The 18,907-nt window shown below is 40.8% G+C and overlaps 1 protein-coding gene across 3 annotated transcripts in view; it reads right to left on the bottom strand.

Moving 5' to 3' along the window:
* The window catches only part of GGPS1 (geranylgeranyl diphosphate synthase 1), a 55,902-nt gene that overhangs the window by 31,106 nt on the left and 5,889 nt on the right, over positions 1-18,907 (bottom strand). For all 3 annotated transcript variants that reach the window (XM_050950456.1, XM_050950452.1, XM_050950453.1), the window contains exon 2: positions 15,496-15,586. In XM_050950456.1, the coding sequence (XP_050806413.1) occupies positions 15,496-15,565 (70 nt within the window). In that variant the 5' untranslated portion in view covers positions 15,566-15,586. The remainder of the gene's footprint in view (positions 1-15,495; positions 15,587-18,907) is intronic.

Raw genomic sequence — 18,907 nt, forward strand, 5'->3', positions numbered from 1 at the left:
TTACAATACCTCCCCAAAGTCCATATCTACCAATCAGTGAGTTGAGGCCAGAGTGTGATTTGCTACTGTAAAGTGTCCATCAAAAAATTCTGTCAAGTACCTCACCTTTCTATTAAAATAAGCTAATAGCATCTGGAAAGAGGTACAGTTCCTTGTACAATGTCCCCTCTCCAAGCAGCTGCAAGAAGGGGACAGGAAGTGAATGGGGATGAGAGGGTGTGGGAGAGATACCCAAGAGCAGTCCTACAGAGAAAGAACAAGTCCTGTCCTGCCCCATGCCTGGATTAAGCAGCTAGGATAGTGGTTCTCAAATCTTTTTACTGGTGACCCCTTTCACATACCAAGCCTCTGAATGAGACCCCCCCCCCTTTAAAATTAAGAACTTTTTAATACATTTAACACCATTATAAATGCTGGAGACAAAGCGGGATTGGGGTGGAGGCTGACAGCCCATGACCTCCCATGTAATAACTTTGTGACCCTTTGAGGGGTCCGAACCCCCAGTTTGAAACCCCCTGAGCTAGTAGCTCTCTGCTTGGGTGCTCCCAGCAACACAGGGAAGATCAAACCTACCTCCTGGTGCCTCCTCCAGCTGCAGGAACCTCTGGGGCTGCTGCCTAGTCCCAGAGTATCCTGCAGCAGGGGAAAGACATCCAGAGGAGGGTCTAGTGGTCTCCCCCCAGTGACTGTGCAGGGGGATGGACAAATCCCATCCCTCCCCAGACAAGACAGAGCTAGGAACCACCTTTGCTGGGGTGCTCCTAGCACCAGGGAGAGAGTTGATTTTACAGGGAAAGGCTTATTTTATAGTCCATGACCCATTTTTCACAGCCATGAAATTGGTAGGGCCCAAGCCATGAGGCAGCTGGAGAAGAAAGCCAAGGTAGGATGACGAAGGTGGCCAGGGATTCCCCCCTTCCCCGAGTCTCCCCCACCAGATAGACGAAGGTGCCAGAGCAGAAGACTCACTCATCGCTGGAGTCCACCCTCAAGCAACGGTGGTAAGAACAGCCACTGGAGTGGGGAGAATATAAAAAGGGGTGAGGGTAGGAAAACAGATGGTACCCACTCCTCTCCATGGGGCTGCACATGCAGGGAAGAGAGAACTAATGGAAACTGGAAGGAGTAATCAAACAAATGAAAGATTGGGCATTACAGTTGTCACCAGGATGGAAAAAAAATCCAGCTCTTAGAGCTGCATTGTAGAGAGTGTATAAGTGTATGTAGGGTGCAATGACTGGTGAGAACACAATGGCAGGGAATGCACAGTACATGGGGCTAGTGGGGCCACCTGAGGCGGTAGGTAACAGACAGCAAGGGAATAGCTCAGGCAATGAAATGTGGGAGAGGGGAAATAACAAGAGGACTATGTGATGTGTGTGTGTGAGGGGGAAAATCAGGAGCAGTGAACCACAAGTAGGGGACTTATGGCCAGGCAGGAGGAGAAGAGGGTCCATTAGCCCAACAGAGTGAGAGAAATCTGAGGAGGAGCACATGCACACCCATGTGAGGTTGCCTAGTAAGTAGGTGGTTACTGCAGCCCCAAGGCAAGTGAAGACAGGCAGGTGGTGAGCAGACTCAATGGGGGGATGGACAGAGGGCTCCAACATGCTCCTCCTGCCCTCCCCAGCAGCAATAGCAGAAGTTAGCAAGCAGCCTCTTTCTCTAGCAGCAATGGGAAAAGGAAGTCTGTCCAGAGCGATAAGCACATCATGTCACTTTTCACAGGTGGTCACTAATTCTATGTGTCCAATCTGATACTCTAGAGTCTTACTTGCAGGAGTTTTGGCACTCTTGGCTGCAAATGAAGTCAATGGAGCTGTGGCTTTGAATACAAAATGCCATATAATGCTAATTACTCCAAAAAGGGGGGGGGGGGGGGGGGGGGCGGGGGGAAAAAGAGAGACAGGTCTTAACTGTCTCAAACTGGGCACCCAAGTTTAGTGGATACTGCTAACCTTAAGCTTTGTGCTTCAACTCCCCATCTGTAAAATGGGGATACTACTACTACTACTACCTTTCCTCACCCCAATCTCACAAGAAAAATAAATTGATTTATGTCTGAAGCACTCAGGTCTTACACTGATGAGCACCATGGAAGAGCCCACGATGACATAATTCTGTATTGGTTTGAATAATGTGCCGTAAATAAAAGATCTAGAGTCACATTGAACAATGAGAACAAGATATTGACCACCACAGTGGACACATTCTGTTCACTAAGCCAGGCAACCACATGCAGGAGAAGGAGTGTGTTCAGTGTGCACAGAATCTTTGGAAATTTTAGTAGCTAAAATCTTAAGGAGTCTACGAGCATGTGTAAACAGATTTTACCAAAGGCTTCTAACTTGGCCAAGTTTGGCTGGATTTTCAGAGAATCAGTAAGAGGCACATCCCTGACACAAAAGCCATCCACCAGCCAAATTTTAAGTCCTTGCTCCAAAGCATGTGGGTGTTAGAGCTTCTCAAAGAAAGTAAATCAGAATTTTCTGAAATGGCAGAAAAGCTTTTTTCTCCTTAGTCTTGTTCTCAAACAGGTGAGTTGTTTTGCCCTGAAATTTAAAAAAAAAAAAAACAAAAAAAAACCTTTAGCCTGAAGTACACAGTTTCAACCCAAATGGCTTAAGTTTTGACAAAATAAGCAACTGAATAGTTTTATAATGGGATATGTTGGGCAACTTTAGGTAGTGCTACCAGCCCCACTGTAAGTAGATCCCCATAAAAGTAGATCTGATACTCTTTTTTAAGAAGATTTAAAAAGGTAAAATATCAAAGGCTAGCTAAAAAGTTGTCCAGAGCACTTCTGAAGTATGTTACATTTACTCTGTAGTCTGGAAGCCAGCGAAGATGCCAAGGGGTAGCTGGCACCTCCTCCTCACCCAAAACTATTTTTCTACCCCTTCTGCCTGTAGAAGAATAGTAAGGGAACAGAACTTCCTCTGCTGCTGTGGTATATGAGGTGTGACTGTGGAAGAGATTAGTGAAATACAAAGATACTTCCTTACCTCCGTGAACAGGAGACTGCTGACATGCAGCGCCTACAGTACGCATGCCATCTGACGTGATATTTCAACTGATGACCATTCCTGTGTCCCTGCTTGATTGGGGGAATATCCCTAAAGGCTATGACACTGCAATTCAGACAGACACCCAGTTTTCCTCTCCCCACTCCAGCAAACAGAAGCTGGAGGAGTTAGCTGGGAGGGACATTGCTCTCAGTCTGGCCAGATCCCTTAGGTATTGGCCAGCCCCAGGCCAGTCCACATGCAGGGGGGCAGATGCAATTAAACCCACCCATCCTCAACTAGCCCAAAACAATAGCTTGTAAGAGAGGCCTGGGACCCAACTGTGAAACCCTTATTTCTGTATAAAACGAAACATGAAGCAACTGATCAGAAAAGTTCTGAAATTGGCAATGAATACAAAATGGAAAGAAAAGCAGCTACTCTAAAATGTGCTAAGACTCACCCTCAACTTCAGAAATAGACCTAACTTTGGAAAAGCCAGGAGAAGAGTGCTCTACCAGCATAACCTCTGAACACTGTGCTTTAGGCTATGTCTACACTACAGTCGGGATCAAAGCTCTGAGATTGATCCACCAAATCAACAGCAGATAGCTCTCCAGTCGACCCCTGTACTCTACCCCCAAACTCTACCTCCGACAAGAAGAGTAAGGTAAGTCAACAGGAGATTTTCTCCCATTGACCCCCTGCACTGTAGATCCTGCAGTAACTCGACCTAAGATATGTTGACTCCAGCTATGTTATTCACATAGCTGGAGTTGCGTAGCGTAAATTGACTTACCACAGTAGTGTAAGCATAGCTTTAGATAAATGACAAACGTGGTATTGAAGAATCAGAATTTGAACATTCAGCATCAGATTTACCACCAGATGAAGACTGTGTGGAAGGAAATGACTGGGTAATATGGTGAACAGAAGCTGAAATGGAACCCACTTGATAACAGGGTAATCCCAGGGAATAAGATTCCACCAGGACCAAGTGATATTGTGCAAGTTGTATCTGATGGCCCAAAGCAACCACGCCTAATATCTTATCCTCAAATAAAATACAAGAACGAGCATAAGCAGTTTCAAAAGAGCAGCTTGGTTTATGTTCATGGATTGAATATAGCAAAATACCAAATGCAGTTTACTGCTTTCCATGCAGATTTTCTTCCAACCTCCACTGCTGTAGAAAAATCTGTTTCTTGGTAATGGATTCATCAACTGAAAAAAGCTCTGGCAAAGGATAGACTATTCTAACAGAATGAAAACAATCACAAGAGCTGTCAAGCGGTATAGGCAGGCTTCATTTTGAAGATATTCAGTCAAAAGATGGTCTTTTAGTTCAGCCACAAAATTACTGACACACATTTGCTTTACTGCAAGAGAAATGAATGTATATCAAAGTTGTGGCAGAAGTCCTGCAACTCACTGCAGTCTGCAGGATTGCTCAAAGAGAAAGCAGCAACAAGAGCAACTTCCTAGAGCTCCTGACTAACAGCCAAATACAATGATGTGTTAAAGAAAAAGTGAACCATGCAAAATACACCCATTCATCAACATAACATGAAATAATTCAATATTCCTGACAATATATTTGAACATGTAAGCCAAGAATTGAAAGAGGTTAATATTTTCTCTAAATTGATTGACAAAATTAAGGATGTTAGCAAAACAGCTGCACTGAGACATTATTTGCATAGCACTGTATGACAGTTTTGGTTTCCATCCTGCCAAGTCACTTGATGCAAAGTTCTTAAATATGTGAAGAACACATTGTCAGTGTGGTATTGATATACAGAACTGCATTTCTCAGACTTATTATGGTGCCAATGTTATGAGTGGAAATTTTAGTGTGCAAGTTCCTATGGGAAGAAGTACGGCAAACATTGCACATTCACTGTTTCAACCACAGGCTCAAATTAATTATTGTGGATATATGCAAAGAAAACAAACATTGAATATTCTCCCCGCCCCAATCCTGGATCAGATATACTTGCTAAATTCATAGCCTTTCAAAAGAAAGTACAAACCCAAACAAAGTTTTGGAATTGAAGTTGTTGTGCCCATTGAGTATCACAAGTTTCTGCTTGTAATGCTGTGAAAAGAGACAGTTTAATCCATTCTTGTGTCACTAGCTGTTATCTCAAGAGGTGACAGGGCAGTGAATGCACAAGGTGTTAGTTCAGACTGACTTTATTGCCCTCCTTTGGATGTGAAGGAAAATTCAACTTCTTAAAGTTATCCAACTACTTGTAAGCATCTGAGTGTGACTTGTTCAGTAATTCATTGATACTAGTGTTCATAGATAAGCATACCTGAGACATGAGTGATTTGGAAGATGCATCTGATGAAATATGGACTTAAGCCATTACAATTGCTTCAGAAAATCATTTCAAGGTACCTGAAGTTTGGGGAGTACATAGCTGTGTATGAATTGTGTGTGACTAGGTGGGATTATTCCTCTGTTGAGTGCTGCCTGTGAGAGAATATTCTCATGCCTTCCATGTGTGAAAGATCACCTGAGGAACTGCATGACAAGTGATCCCCTAAGGGACTTGGCTGTCATGGCTACTAAAAACAAAAAAGTTTAAGTCTCTTGAACTGAAAGGAGCTGTCAACAGATTTGGTGCTGCTCACAACAGGTGCATCAAGCTTAAGGTGGTAAATATTGTCAGACACTTATCCTCATTCTATAAAGTATGTGTAATAAAATCCTTGCTCCCCCAATAATGGTTCATCACCTCTTTGCTCCCTGAACTAGTTATACTAGTTACCCCTGCTAGAAACGTATGTAATTCTGTTGACATGTTAATGATAGAAAGGTAAAAAGGTGTCATTTGATTGTATTTTTTTAAACCAATCAATTTCAATTATCTCACCTTCCATGGGGTGGTGGGAGGGAGGGCGGAGAATGAGACCCATGTCTACCCCAGCTCCAGGTCCTTCTGTTTGTGGAAACTGATAATACAAGGTCATTGGAAATGGACTCACTACAGTTTAATTTGAAAGCCCTTTCTCTCATGAACATAGTGGTACTAAACATGACAAACCTAGAACAATTACATATAGATATAGATGAGAAATATTTTGAAAAGGAATGTTTAAATTATATTTTAATGCAGGCACACACCGTTAAACTGTGGCTCTCAACTGACAGTATTGTGTTATCAATTAATGCTCAGAACATGACACCATATATATTTAAGATTATTATAATGGAAAGAGCGCTTTAAGTTTATTTGCTATCAGTAAAAAAGAAGCAATTCAGTGGTACTGATGATCAGTTTAGTACATTATGCCAAGAGTTATGAGGCATTGGTTAAAATATCACCACCCAGCTAGAAATTAGTACAATCTATCCACAAACAGTATGCATAGTTACCTAAAACACATTTAATAATTACAATCCCATAAGAATTTAAAATTCCCTATCGTTTTTAAACATCACTGGGAAGATGGAACACTGACTAGTAGCTGAACCTTTAGAGAATACCACTCCAAAGGACCTGGTTAAAAACAATCCTTGGTGGCACATCACATGTGATAACAAGCACACCTACAAACTGAATTTGGAAGGTTGGAAAGGAAGTATATGGAGCATCTGGGAAAAAGTCGAAGATGTCAGGCAAGTGCTAGCTGTGGGTGAGGCTTGCCTTATACTAAGTCTCACGGCATGATTTTCAAGAATAACTGCTTCTGGAAGGCAACCATTAAGTACACTTTCAACATGTGTAACAGATGAGAAACAGCATGAAGCAGTCACTCTCAGCAAGAGCACTGCACAGAAAGTAAAGTGAGGGTATTGACTCCAGACACCCACACATACAATGAATCACATTGAGCACATCAGGAATATATGTAATATGTTGCATCAAGAGGTAAAAGTAAACAAACACTGATTTTGCAACTGTAAATTGTGTGACTGAGCTGGAGTTTATGAATTACCTTGCAGAGGTTCTACTGGGGAGAGAGGGAAGTGATGGCAATGGGCAATACACAGGCTAAGTATGTATAGAAAAATGTGGTTTGAATGTGAGTGAAGAACAAATGCTAAACAAAGTTAATCTTGAGTCTTCAAGAACCTATGGGATATGGACAATTTTTAGCAATCCTATCTACAGAAATAAGTCACAGTGCATATTCTTAAGAGCTGCAAAAGACATGCAGCTATCAAAGCAGAAGAAAGCACTTAAGTCAACAATAATAGAGACCATTTGCAACTGCTAAATTTTTACAGAAAAGTTGTGTCCTACAATAAGTTGGAGTTTCGGGGATCCACAGCTGATGTCAACCCTGAAGAAAAATATTGTGACACCTGTACTTCAACTGGTGCATCAGTGGTGTCAGGGACTTCAGCAGCAGCATGAGGAGCACGAGGCTGTCACTTTCACGCAAAGCTTCACATGAGTGCTTAACTGAAAAGCAGATTTCCAAAACATATGACAACTATGTGACATATCATCTACCTTTACTAATTGCTGTTGGTTTAACAATTCATTCCAAAACCCACAGAAAATTCCTCGTGAAGCTTATGCATAGCATTGGGTCCTCTGACCACAACAAAGTGTTCCACATGGAGACTCCAACTACAAACGATGTTATTTGCCACATGGAATCAAATGAAGGTTTCTATATTCTCTCAGACTTTGACAAAGGTAGATCTATATTTTGTGCTGCCAATAACTTAAAGTTCTGCAAAGGTACAGCAGATGGCAAAGGTACCCTTTGTGCTACTGTTCTGGTCTGCTACCAGGAACATATTAAATAGAGACCAGTCCCAGCCTCAAGTGCTGTCTGGACCAGCAAAGAACCACTCCCTGAAAGAGCTTTCTGGCTTCATGATGCACTTTCCTACCAAAAATCTACTCCTAAGGGAATTCTGCATAAGTCTGCAAATTTTGTTTTTCAGTAAATAAATGTGGAGGCTTCAACACGGTAGTGGGGAGCACAGGCCACTGGCTGCACAATGGTGGATCTGGATGCACAGGAGTTCATTGGGTGGGGGTTTCCAGGTGCAGAATTCCATTGGCTCTGCAAGGATTCCAGGTGAAGGTGGCTTGGGCTCAGCAGGGGGAAAATGGGCATGGGAGCTCCAGCTACTGCCAAGTGGATGCCACATGCTGGGGCTCCTGTTTCTCCCCATTCCTCCCCAACTGCCTCCTCCCCTCACCCAACCCGGGCACTCTGTCATACAGAAAACAGGATGGGTCACGGAACACAAAAGGAGAGCAAGACCAGCATTAGTACCACAAGACTGCATCCAGCTGTAGAGTCAGCTAGCCATAGGGGAACCCTTATTCACCTGGGCAGCTCTGCGCTTGCAGAAATGGGGGGGCAGCAACATGTGACCTTGAGTGCCCCTCCCCTGTTTAGAGGGGCTATGCCCCCAGGTGTCCCCAGCTGCTTGTGGAGATTTACCTCTGCCAGCTGCTCTGGGTACTGGAAACCATGCCAGCTTATAACTGCTTTGCATCTTCCCTTTGCTTCCCCACAGAAAGATGGGGAAGCAAATAAATCTGCAGGGGGGACATGAATTCTGCCTGTACACAGTGGCCCCAAATTCCCCCAGGAATAAAGGTCCAAAAATTCTAAAGTCAGTCATCCAGCTTTCAAAGAAACAGTAATTAAATTAGCTATAGTTGAGCTTTCCCCATTCACTAACCTTGACCAAACTTGATTAGTGCGCAAAAGTAGGATGCACTCCAGAAATGAAAAAAAATCTCTCAGTATGGGTTCCATCGAAGAGACAGAAAATGTACCCTCAAGTGAGCCGGTCACCCAGGACTTACCATACTGCACCATTTCAGGAGAAAGGTAGATTGCAACTTGGTCAGCCTTTAAAACTCAGCACCACATGGAGGTGCCAGAGTAAAAGACTCACATATGCATCCTGCCAACCACAATTGCTAGCCTCACTGATTGCTCAGGTCACTCAGAAAAATGGTTACTGACAGGGGTGCCTTTGCAAGTTATCAAGTAATGGAATGACACTGGGTGACTGAGTGCATGCAAAATTACCCTCCTTTCTCAGGCATACATGAGTCTTGGAGAATGACTGATCACATCATTTATGTATGGAATACCATGAGCTCACAAATAAATCTTTCAGCTAATCAAATGCTCTTATGTAAACACCAGATGCTCACTAACCTGCATGTTTGGCCAGAAACCTACTTTGTACAGAAATTTGCAAGTGCAGTGTGGACAAAGATCAGTGTGATGTTTTAGCAGCAGTGTCCTTGACAGAGACGACACTGCTGACTACTTTGATGAATAAATGTTTTCAATCCTCCATCTCAAGGCTGACTTCCCTAGGATTAGCCAAGATCAATGTGTTTATGTAACCAATACACTGCTGTGTTAAAATAGAACTACAAAATGTTGATTTTTAAAATTTCTTTACTATCTACATACTTGTTCTAAGTTTGTCATATTGATACCATGGAGTTTATAGGAGAAAGTGCTTTTGAATTAGATTTCTCTGAACCCATTTCTGACAACACTACCAAAATTTTCACCAGCTGGAGGATGCAAAGCTGGGAGGAGTAGGGGGAATTCTTCCCCTTCCATGCCACAAAGGAGGACACCAAGGAAATAATTTTTACAGATCAAATGACAAATCTCTTTCCTTTAAAATCTCATTCCATGGGTGAGGGACAGACGATACTATACTCCCAGACTATTGTTATATCAGTGTGTTTCACAGAGTAGAAGTGGAATCATATATACATATAAAACACTATCAGACCTGCAGTCCACTTAATCCTGTATTCTGCAGTGGCCTGGTCCAGATGCTTCACAGAAAGATGCAAGAAACCAGACAGAAGTGGGATTAGCTGCACCTCATGAAGATCTCAACCTAGTCTCTGGTATTTAGAGAAACCCTGAGCCATGAGGTTCTCTTCCAAAACCGTAAGAGTAACTAAAGACCTCTGGATATTCTGGTTATCCATATAATTGTCCAAAACTTCTCTGAAACCTTCTTGTTCTCAGTGACATCCTGTGGCAAAGTGAGAAAGCATTTCCTTATTATAGACTTTGTCACATTTCAATTTCACTGAATGCCCATTTGTTTTATGACACCAGGACCTTCTGTTCTCCTGATCTACCTTCTCTAGATTTGTTATACCCATTCAAGTTTAAGGTAAACAATCCCTGATGTTTCAGTCTCTATGTGAGAGGTTTTCCATACTCCCAATCACTCATTAACTCTTTGATCTCCCTCCCTTAAGATGCAGTACCCAGTACTGACAAAGTATTCTAGATAAGGGCATCAACTACTGATTTATAGTGCTATTACATTTTCTGAATTGTTTCCCCATTCCATTCCTTACACATCTTAACATTGCCTTTTTGATTGCAGCTGCACATAGCTCAGTAAAGATTTCTGATCAATCCATAATAATGTCAAGTTTCTTTCCAGATTGGATATTGTTTAGAACTCTAAAAGGTACACAAGTAGTATTCCGCACACTCCTAAGTGTGCATTACTTTGCAAATTTATCAATATTGAACTTGATCTGCCACTAAGTTGCCCATTCAGCTAGCTTGGTTAGGGTCCCTCTGAAGTTCTTCTGTGTTCTCTGGACTTGACTAACCTAAATAACAGTCATCTGAAAAAGGTTTTCTACCTCACCATGCATCCTTCTTTCCAGAAGATGATTCATGTGTATGCTAACAAAAGAAAAGAGGTAGCAAAGGAGATGCACAAATGGAGAAGTGCCAATCTGCAAGCTTCTTCCATGCTACAGTAGAACCTCAGAGTTACGGACACCTGGGGAATGGCAGTTGTTCACAACTCTGAACAAGAGACACTAGGGGATGCTTCTCAGGACAGACTGCTTGGAGCAAGGGCTCGCAGGTCTGCCTGGCAAGTGGGAGAGGGCAAAGACAACTGGTTCTAGCCCCCTGGGCTGTAAGGGTGATGAGGTACCTGGGGGCACTGCAGCATCAGTGGGTGCACAGTGCAGGCTGTGGCCCTTTAAAACTGAGTTGTTCCTCCAGAGTGTAGCATGCAGGCAGGAGCTCAGGTTTCAGCAGCTTACATTTCAGGCCAGGTTTCAGTAGCAACTTCGGAAGTTTATTTCCCAGGCTCTGAGCGTGCATACTTTTCCCCCTTCCAGCCAGGGTGGGGAAAGGAGAAAACAGCATTCACCACCTGTTATCTGTAAGTGGCTGCCCTGCACTGTGGCAAGTAGGAGGTGGGGACAGGCAGCCTGGATGTGCCTACCTTTAAGATGCAATACAGGTACAGTATAGTACAATATTTGCTGGTTTCATCTCTGCTGATAGCTTACTTCTGGTTCTCCATTGTGTCCAGTTGACTGGTCAGTCTGTATCTTTAAGGTTCTACTGAACTCTGCTAATGTCACTGACAAAACCATGCACCTCTTCCATGGATAGAGTACTGCAGTGTCAGATCGGTCACTCCTTCATCTTTCTGAAGTACAGAATATGCTTAAACTTTAAAAAAGGAATTACGAGTAACACCCCCTACAGACCTCAGCCATAGCCAAGCCCATATGCCTCTCCACATAGAGCAGGATAAAAAAAACATGTTATATCTGTTTACACTCTAGATGACCCCTTAGAAGGGTTCTCTTTTGAAACAGCCTTCTGTCAATCTTGAAAGTATTATAATGATAATAAATGAGCTCAGCAAAATGAACAGTCAGTTTCATAGCCAAAAATGTACAGGGTGAAAAGACATCACAGTAGCACCTCAGAGTTACGGACACTTTGGAAATGGAGGCTGTTGATAACTCTGAAAATGTTCTCATGGGTGAATACCCACTTTGTCAGATGCATGAAGTGGAAATTTCCAGAGGCAGGTATAAATATGCAGGCAAGAATCAGTCTAGAGATAACAAGGTTAGTTCAATCAGGGAGGATGAGGTCCTCTTCTAGCACTTGAGGTGTGGCCACCAAGGGAAGAGAAACTGCTTTTGTAGTTGGCTAGCCATTCACAGTCTGTTTAATCCTGAGCTAGTGGTGTCAAATTTGCAGATGAACTGAAGATCAGCAGTTTCTCTTTGAAGTCTGGTCCCGAAGGTTTTTTTTTGCTGCAGGATGGTTACCTTAAGTCTGCTATTGTGTGTCCAGGGAGACTGAAGTGTTCTACACGTTTTTGTACATTGCCGTTCCTAATACACCTCTACCTAGATATAATGATGTCCTCAGGAGCCAAAAAAAATCTTACCACATTACAGGTGAAACCGTGTTATATTGAACTTGCACCAGAGTGCACAGCCCCCCCGGAGCACTGCTTTACCACGTTATATCCAAATTCGTGTTATACCGAGGTAGCGGTGTATCTGACTTGTGTCCATTTATCCTTTTACGTAGGGACTGTCCAGTTTGGCTGATGTATCTCATTACAAGTCAAGGATTTCCCCTTAACCTGGAGGAAGGAAGGTTACTGGCAGCTTCTCTTCTCCTTCCCCACTCCAACCAGAAATAGCTGATAGTCACACTGGAATTATATGTGGTACACAGATAATCCTTATGAGTGCAGCAGTTACAAACAATGAAGTTCACCATAACCAAAGAGAGGTTTCACTATAAGATGCTGCCTATGTCAGATACTTGGCATACTAAAGGACCATCTGTACCCACAGTATGCCTATGAAAGCTGCTTGACCACATCTAAAATTTCTCCCGAGTATGTACAGGCATTCACATCGTTTTCATTAGACTTACTTTTAGTCTTCAAGAGTTCACAGTACAAACTGGATGGAAGTCACTGCTGTAATGCACTAACAGTTTTACTATTTCCTCCTATATGGGACTAGTCACTGCTTTGGTGGTTTCTCAGATTTATTTTCTATACTTCACTGCTCAGGGATGAAAGCTACAGAAGCCACTTACCTGTACACATGCCACAACATATGCTATGGTGTTGATTGGTGAGTTACTGTCCTAGCGATCAGCTTCCTTCTGCCTGAATTGTTACCATGTCTCCGAGGAGGCCCTCCTCTGAACATACTACCAGCCAGCCTGAGACCAATATACAACCCCTGGCTGACCATCTGGGGAGATTAAGTGACCCAGAACAGCAGAAATTGGTCCAAAGAAAAATTCTGGTGTATGACCAAAATGTTTAAGCAGCATGCTGAAAAGGGCATAACTGAGAAACCAACAGTACAGAGAAATCAAAAGGTCCAAATACACCAAGGCACAAGTCAATAGTAGGCTCAGGATTAACTATGTCCATTTCACAAGAGCTGGACCAAGTCTTTAGTACTTTGTTTCACCAGACATATATTGGATCAGTGGCTCTTAACCTTTCCAGACTATTTTACTCCTTTCAGGAGTCTGATTTCTCCTGCATACCCTTAAGTTTTGCCTCACGTAAGATCTATTTGCTTACAAAATCAGGCATGAGTGTCACAGCACACTATTACTGAAAAAAATTGCTTAACTTTCTTTTGCCATATAAAAATAAAATTTACATAAACAAATTCTATGAAATTTTAGTTTGTACTGACTTCACTAGTGCTTTTTATGTAGCCTGTTGTAAAATTAGGGCTGTCAATTAATTGCAGTTAATCCATGCAATTAAAAAACATTGCTATTAAAAAATAGCAGTTTTAATTGCATTGTTAAATAGAATACCAATTGAAATATTACATTTTGGATTTTTTACATTTTTCAAATATATTGATTTCTATTACAATGCAGAATATAAAGTGTATACTGCTCACTTATTTGATTAAATATTTGCACTTTAACAATATTTTTCAGTTCACCTCATACAAGTATTGTATTGCAATCTCGTTATGGTGAAAGCAACTTAAAATGTAGAATTATGTACAAAAAAATAATTGCACTCAAAAACAAAACAAAGTCCACTCAGTCCTACTTCTCGTTCAGCCACTCACTCAGACTAACAAGTTTGTTCACATTTACAGCCGATAATGGTGCCCACTTCTTGTTCACAATGTTACCTGAAAGTAAGGACAGGCGTTCGCATGGGACTTTTGTAGCCTGCACTGCTAGGTATTTACATGTCAGATACACTAAACATTCATATGCCCCTTCATGCGTTGATCACCATTCCAAAGGACATGCTTCAATGCTGATGCTTGTTTAATTAACACATTATTTATTAAATTTGGGACTGAACTCCTTGGGGAGAACTGTATGTCTTTTGCTCTATTTTACCTGCATTCTGCCATATTATCCGAGACTACTATAACATGAAATATGACCCAGCACATGCTATTCATTTTAAGAACGCTTTCACGGCAGATCTGACAAAACTCAAAGAAGGTACCAATGTGAGATTCCTAAAAATAGCTACAGCTCTTGACCCCAGGTTTAAGAATCTGAAGCACCTTTCAAAATCTGAGAGGGATGAGGTGTGGAGCATGCTCCACAAGTCTTAAAAGAGCAACACTCCAATGCAGAAACTACAGAACCCAAACCCCAAAAAAGAAAGTCAACTTTCTGCTGGTGGCATCCGATTCAGGTGATGAAAGTGAACCAGTCTGCACTGCTTTGGATTGTTATTGAGAAGAACCCATCATCAGCAGGGACGTATGTCCTCTGGAATAGTGAGTGAAGCATGAAGGGACAGATGAATCTTTAGTGCATTTGGCATGTAAATACCTTGCAATGTCAGCTACAACAGTGCCGTGCGAACCCTTTTTCTCACTTTCAGGTAACACTGAGAACAAGAAGTGGGCAGCATTATCTCCTGTAAATGTAAATAAACTTGTTTGTCTGAGTGATTGGCTGAATGAGTAGGACTGAGTTGATTTGTAGGCTCTAAAGTTTTACATTGTTTTGTTTGAGTGCAGTTATTTTTTTGTACACAATTCTACATTTGTAAGTTGCACTTTCACCATAAAGAGATGCAGTACAGTACTTGTATGATGTAAACTGAAAAATACCATTTTGTTTTTACAGTGCAAATTTGTAATAAAACAGAAAAGGAACACTGTATACTTTGTATTGTGTTATAATTGAAATCAATATATTTGAAAATGGAGAAAACATCCAAAAATATTTAAATAAGTCCTATGCTATTATTGTTTAACAGTGTGATTAATCACAATTTTTTTAAAATCCCTTGACAGCCCTATGTAAAACTAGGCAAATATCTAGATGATTTGATGTACCCCCTGGAAGACCTCTGTGTATTCCTGAGATTCTCAGCCAGGTGTATGAGTACTATTGCATCAGACATTATATTGGTTCCATACAATGGAGTGGTGACAGGAGGGGGGGGGGGGGAACAATTTCTCTGAATTGGATAGATCAGAGGGACAATCTCAGAAGTGCTAGATTTCTCTTAGTCTAATCCTAGTGGTTAGGATTTTCTAACTAGAAATATTCTGCTCCTTTGAATAAAAGAATTAAACTGCTCAGAATCAAATTCCATACAAGTCAAGACTGGACAGAATTGTCCTCTACTTATTCTTTTGAATTTGATCACTCTGAAAACATGTAGACAAACACAACAGAATGATAAAAGGACACTTGCCTGGCAGTTGAAGTAAATACTTGTATGGCTCTAAAAGAATTCTTTCAGATGTTTCTTCCATTCCCTCCATTTCAAGAAGCAGTGTTCCACTCTGTCAAAGAAAGGAGACTTCTCACTACCACAATCAATGTTAGAGAATTAAAAAAAAAATAGAATGGAAGCCAGCCCCTAATTCTAAGAAAGAAGGGAAGAGATAAGCATGCTTAAGGGATTTAGGACAAAGGCCATTTAAAAGTGTTGCTTGAAAGAAAACCATCGTTTTCTAACCATAACTGGCTTTACGTTACAAAAAAGTCTGCTTGCTGTTGCTTTATATACTTTAACCAGCACATTTTAAAAGCCAGGGGAACTTGTTTTGATTTTTTAGAAAGCAAAACCCATTTAAATTGAAATTCATTATAAACTATTTTAAAAATCTTTGATGTTTGGGTCTTTAGACATTTTAGATATTCTGGTGAATGGGTATTCAAAAATTAGCTAATAGAATCCCACACAACTATCAAGCATCATTATGTAGATTTCTAAAAGTTAGTCAGAATAATTCAAATTCTAAACATGTGTTTATGTCCAGGAACGAATATACACAATACATAAGTTTAATCTAAGTTTCCTGATTAAAAATAAACTGAATTTTTAAGGCATATTTTAAAACACTCAATTTTTGGCTTACTCATTCTTTCATATTTGTTTTAAAATTCATACCATTATGTCTGCTCTGTCCTATTCTTTTAGATCAGTTTAAGTGTTTGGTTCTCTTTATCCTTATTTTTTCTACCATGTATTCCATTTGTCTCAAATTCTCTTACTGCCAATTCTGGATTTATTTGTCTGTATAGCTTATTCATCTAAATGTTCACTTCTCAGTTCATGTCTTCTCTCTTCTCAGGCTCTCCATTTGTGACTTTTTCAGATTTCTTTCTGTAATTCATTTTCCTTCCTCTCACCTCTAACCTTTCTTGCTGCACTGCAGATGCAGCGGCTCAAAACTCAATGCTTTTAATGTCATCTGAAGACTGGAGCTGCAGTGGTACTATGAAGTTTCATTTTACTTCAGCAGCAGCCCTTGCCTATTTAGAAGGCATCTTGCAAGGAGTGTTTTGCCCTAACAGTTGAAGAATATCCTTGGCTACCAGCCAAAAGCCTTGCTGCTAGATTTCTAAGTGTAATGTACTCATTTTGAAAATAGGCATATTAAGGAGAGTGATCAAATATTTTGGTAAAATGTAACTTTATTCCATTTACTATTTCCAGACCGTTTTCCTAAATGACTCTTGGTAACAGTTTTCCTCATTCACAGGAAAGACTTGCATTACAAAAATCCTAAATTAGCACAGTCTTCTTAACTGTAAGTTAATTTATGGGAAATCCAGACTGCAATACCCTTCCTTACACTGAACAGAGTATCTTGCACCATTAGTCACACCACATTCAGTGGGACTACTTGCAAAGCAAGAATATCACAATCTTACCCCAAAATAAGGATGTAATTGGGTAAAGAGACTAGAGGGAGAAAAAAAAAAAAAGACAAAAGGAGATCCTGGAAAGGTGAGAAAATTCTATGAACTGCATTATGCAATGCTATGAGTTCATCATATTGCCAAAAAACTGTATTCAAATAGTTATCCAACACATGCCCTTTTTGTAAAAAAGCACAGGGCCAAAAGTTAAGATTCTGAAAGTGTTAATTTCAGAGAATACAAATTTGAAACTTAAGGTTTCCTTCCAGATGTTTCCCTAACAATATGCAGTTAGTTGTGCACTCTTCTGCTACAGTAAGCATATTTGGCAGTTATTGCAAAATGAGATTTCTAGAGAAAATGGTTTTTCAAGATAGACTTCTTCAAAAAGGTGAGCGTATAGGTTTACCCTCTCTTCAAAAATGTTGTTTTGTGATGCCTTATGAAGTTCTCGATCAGATACAAGATATTCAGAAATTCCTACTCACACAGTGCCTTACTCACTATGCAATAGCTTCAAACTGTTACATACATGCCCAACCTTAATTCCCTCTACCCTTTCACAACAAGAGATCGCTAGTTAAGACAGTTTCCCATACTGATCTGTAAGTCACTGAGTGGTCCATGGAGAAGATGTCATTGCCTCTTTCTTGTTTCCAGATGCTTTTATGGATGTCCAGACTAGGCTTGACAATCTGGTTAACTAAGCAGTCAAATAATGTTAACCAACTATCTATTTGATCAAGGTAAATAGTTATATATTCCACCAAGAATGCCCTGATGTAGGCAGTGACCTAACCTTCTGACTGCAGCATAGAGCCATTCTTCCATTTTTCAGAACTTCATTTTACCGAGTTTTGCATTTTTCAGCATTAAAATAACTCAAACATAAAAATTTAAAGCTAACCTTATTGGAAATCTCACACTATTCTTTTGGTACTGCTCTAATAGTTAACACTTAGAAACATCTGACCCTTTGACATTTGACAATATTTGACCAATTATTTTTGGGTCAAATACCCAACCTTAGATCGGACTATTTTTTGTCAAGAAGAAAAGGAAACCCTACAGAAGCAGCTGAGAAAAAATAAAAGGCAGCCTAACTGCTCATAAAGAGAACAGGAACTGCTGGTCAGAGCCACAAGAGCAGCCCTGCGAAGAGGAGAACAAAACAGTCAGGCAGTAGATCCACTACAAGAGGGTCAAGTGGCAAGGTAACACATCCAGCAGAACAAAGAACAGAGTGACAAGGAAGTCTGTGCAGGGAAAGGGGATTTAAAAAAAAATCCCAGGCAACAGAAGCATGTCCTCTTGCACAAGTGGCAGAGAAACTTGAACATGGAATAGAAAAGAGCAAGACTAAAAACAAATTCTGTATCCTGCCCATTGCATTAGACACACGTTAGCACAAATACATGAAAAAATAATGGGAAAGTAATGGCAACTTGATCAGCTGCTGTACAGAAGTTATGCAAACAGAATAGGAGGATCTATGAAACAACAACCTCTGTTAACATATGGTCCACAATATGAAGGAGCTTGAGAGCCCCTCATTAGGAAAAAATGACATTTAAAAAAACAACTATACTTCTTGACTGTTTCCCAGTGAAAAAACAAAACAAGGTCTCAGCCAGCCCCATGTCATCTCTGTCACCCAACACATCTCTGGGTCACTGAATTAAATTTGAGCAAATTAAGACCACTTTACTTCTGAATGAGTGCACTCACAGGGATTTAACGTGCTGTTTTCAATTAAGAGAAGGTGTGAATTTAAGTAAAACTAATAGCAAAAGGAAGGATAAAAAGATATGAACACTGTGCACACACACAAACATAAAAGACACTGAACAACATTAATCAAGGAACCAAAGGATACAGAAGAAATTCTTGAATTGCCTCTGCACTCAAGCTAGGGGTAACAAACGAGAGTCTGGAATTGCTCATTTATGAGCACA

Source organism: Gopherus flavomarginatus, chromosome 4, assembly GCF_025201925.1.
Source record: "Gopherus flavomarginatus isolate rGopFla2 chromosome 4, rGopFla2.mat.asm, whole genome shotgun sequence".
Lineage (NCBI taxonomy): Eukaryota > Metazoa > Chordata > Testudines > Testudinidae > Gopherus > Gopherus flavomarginatus.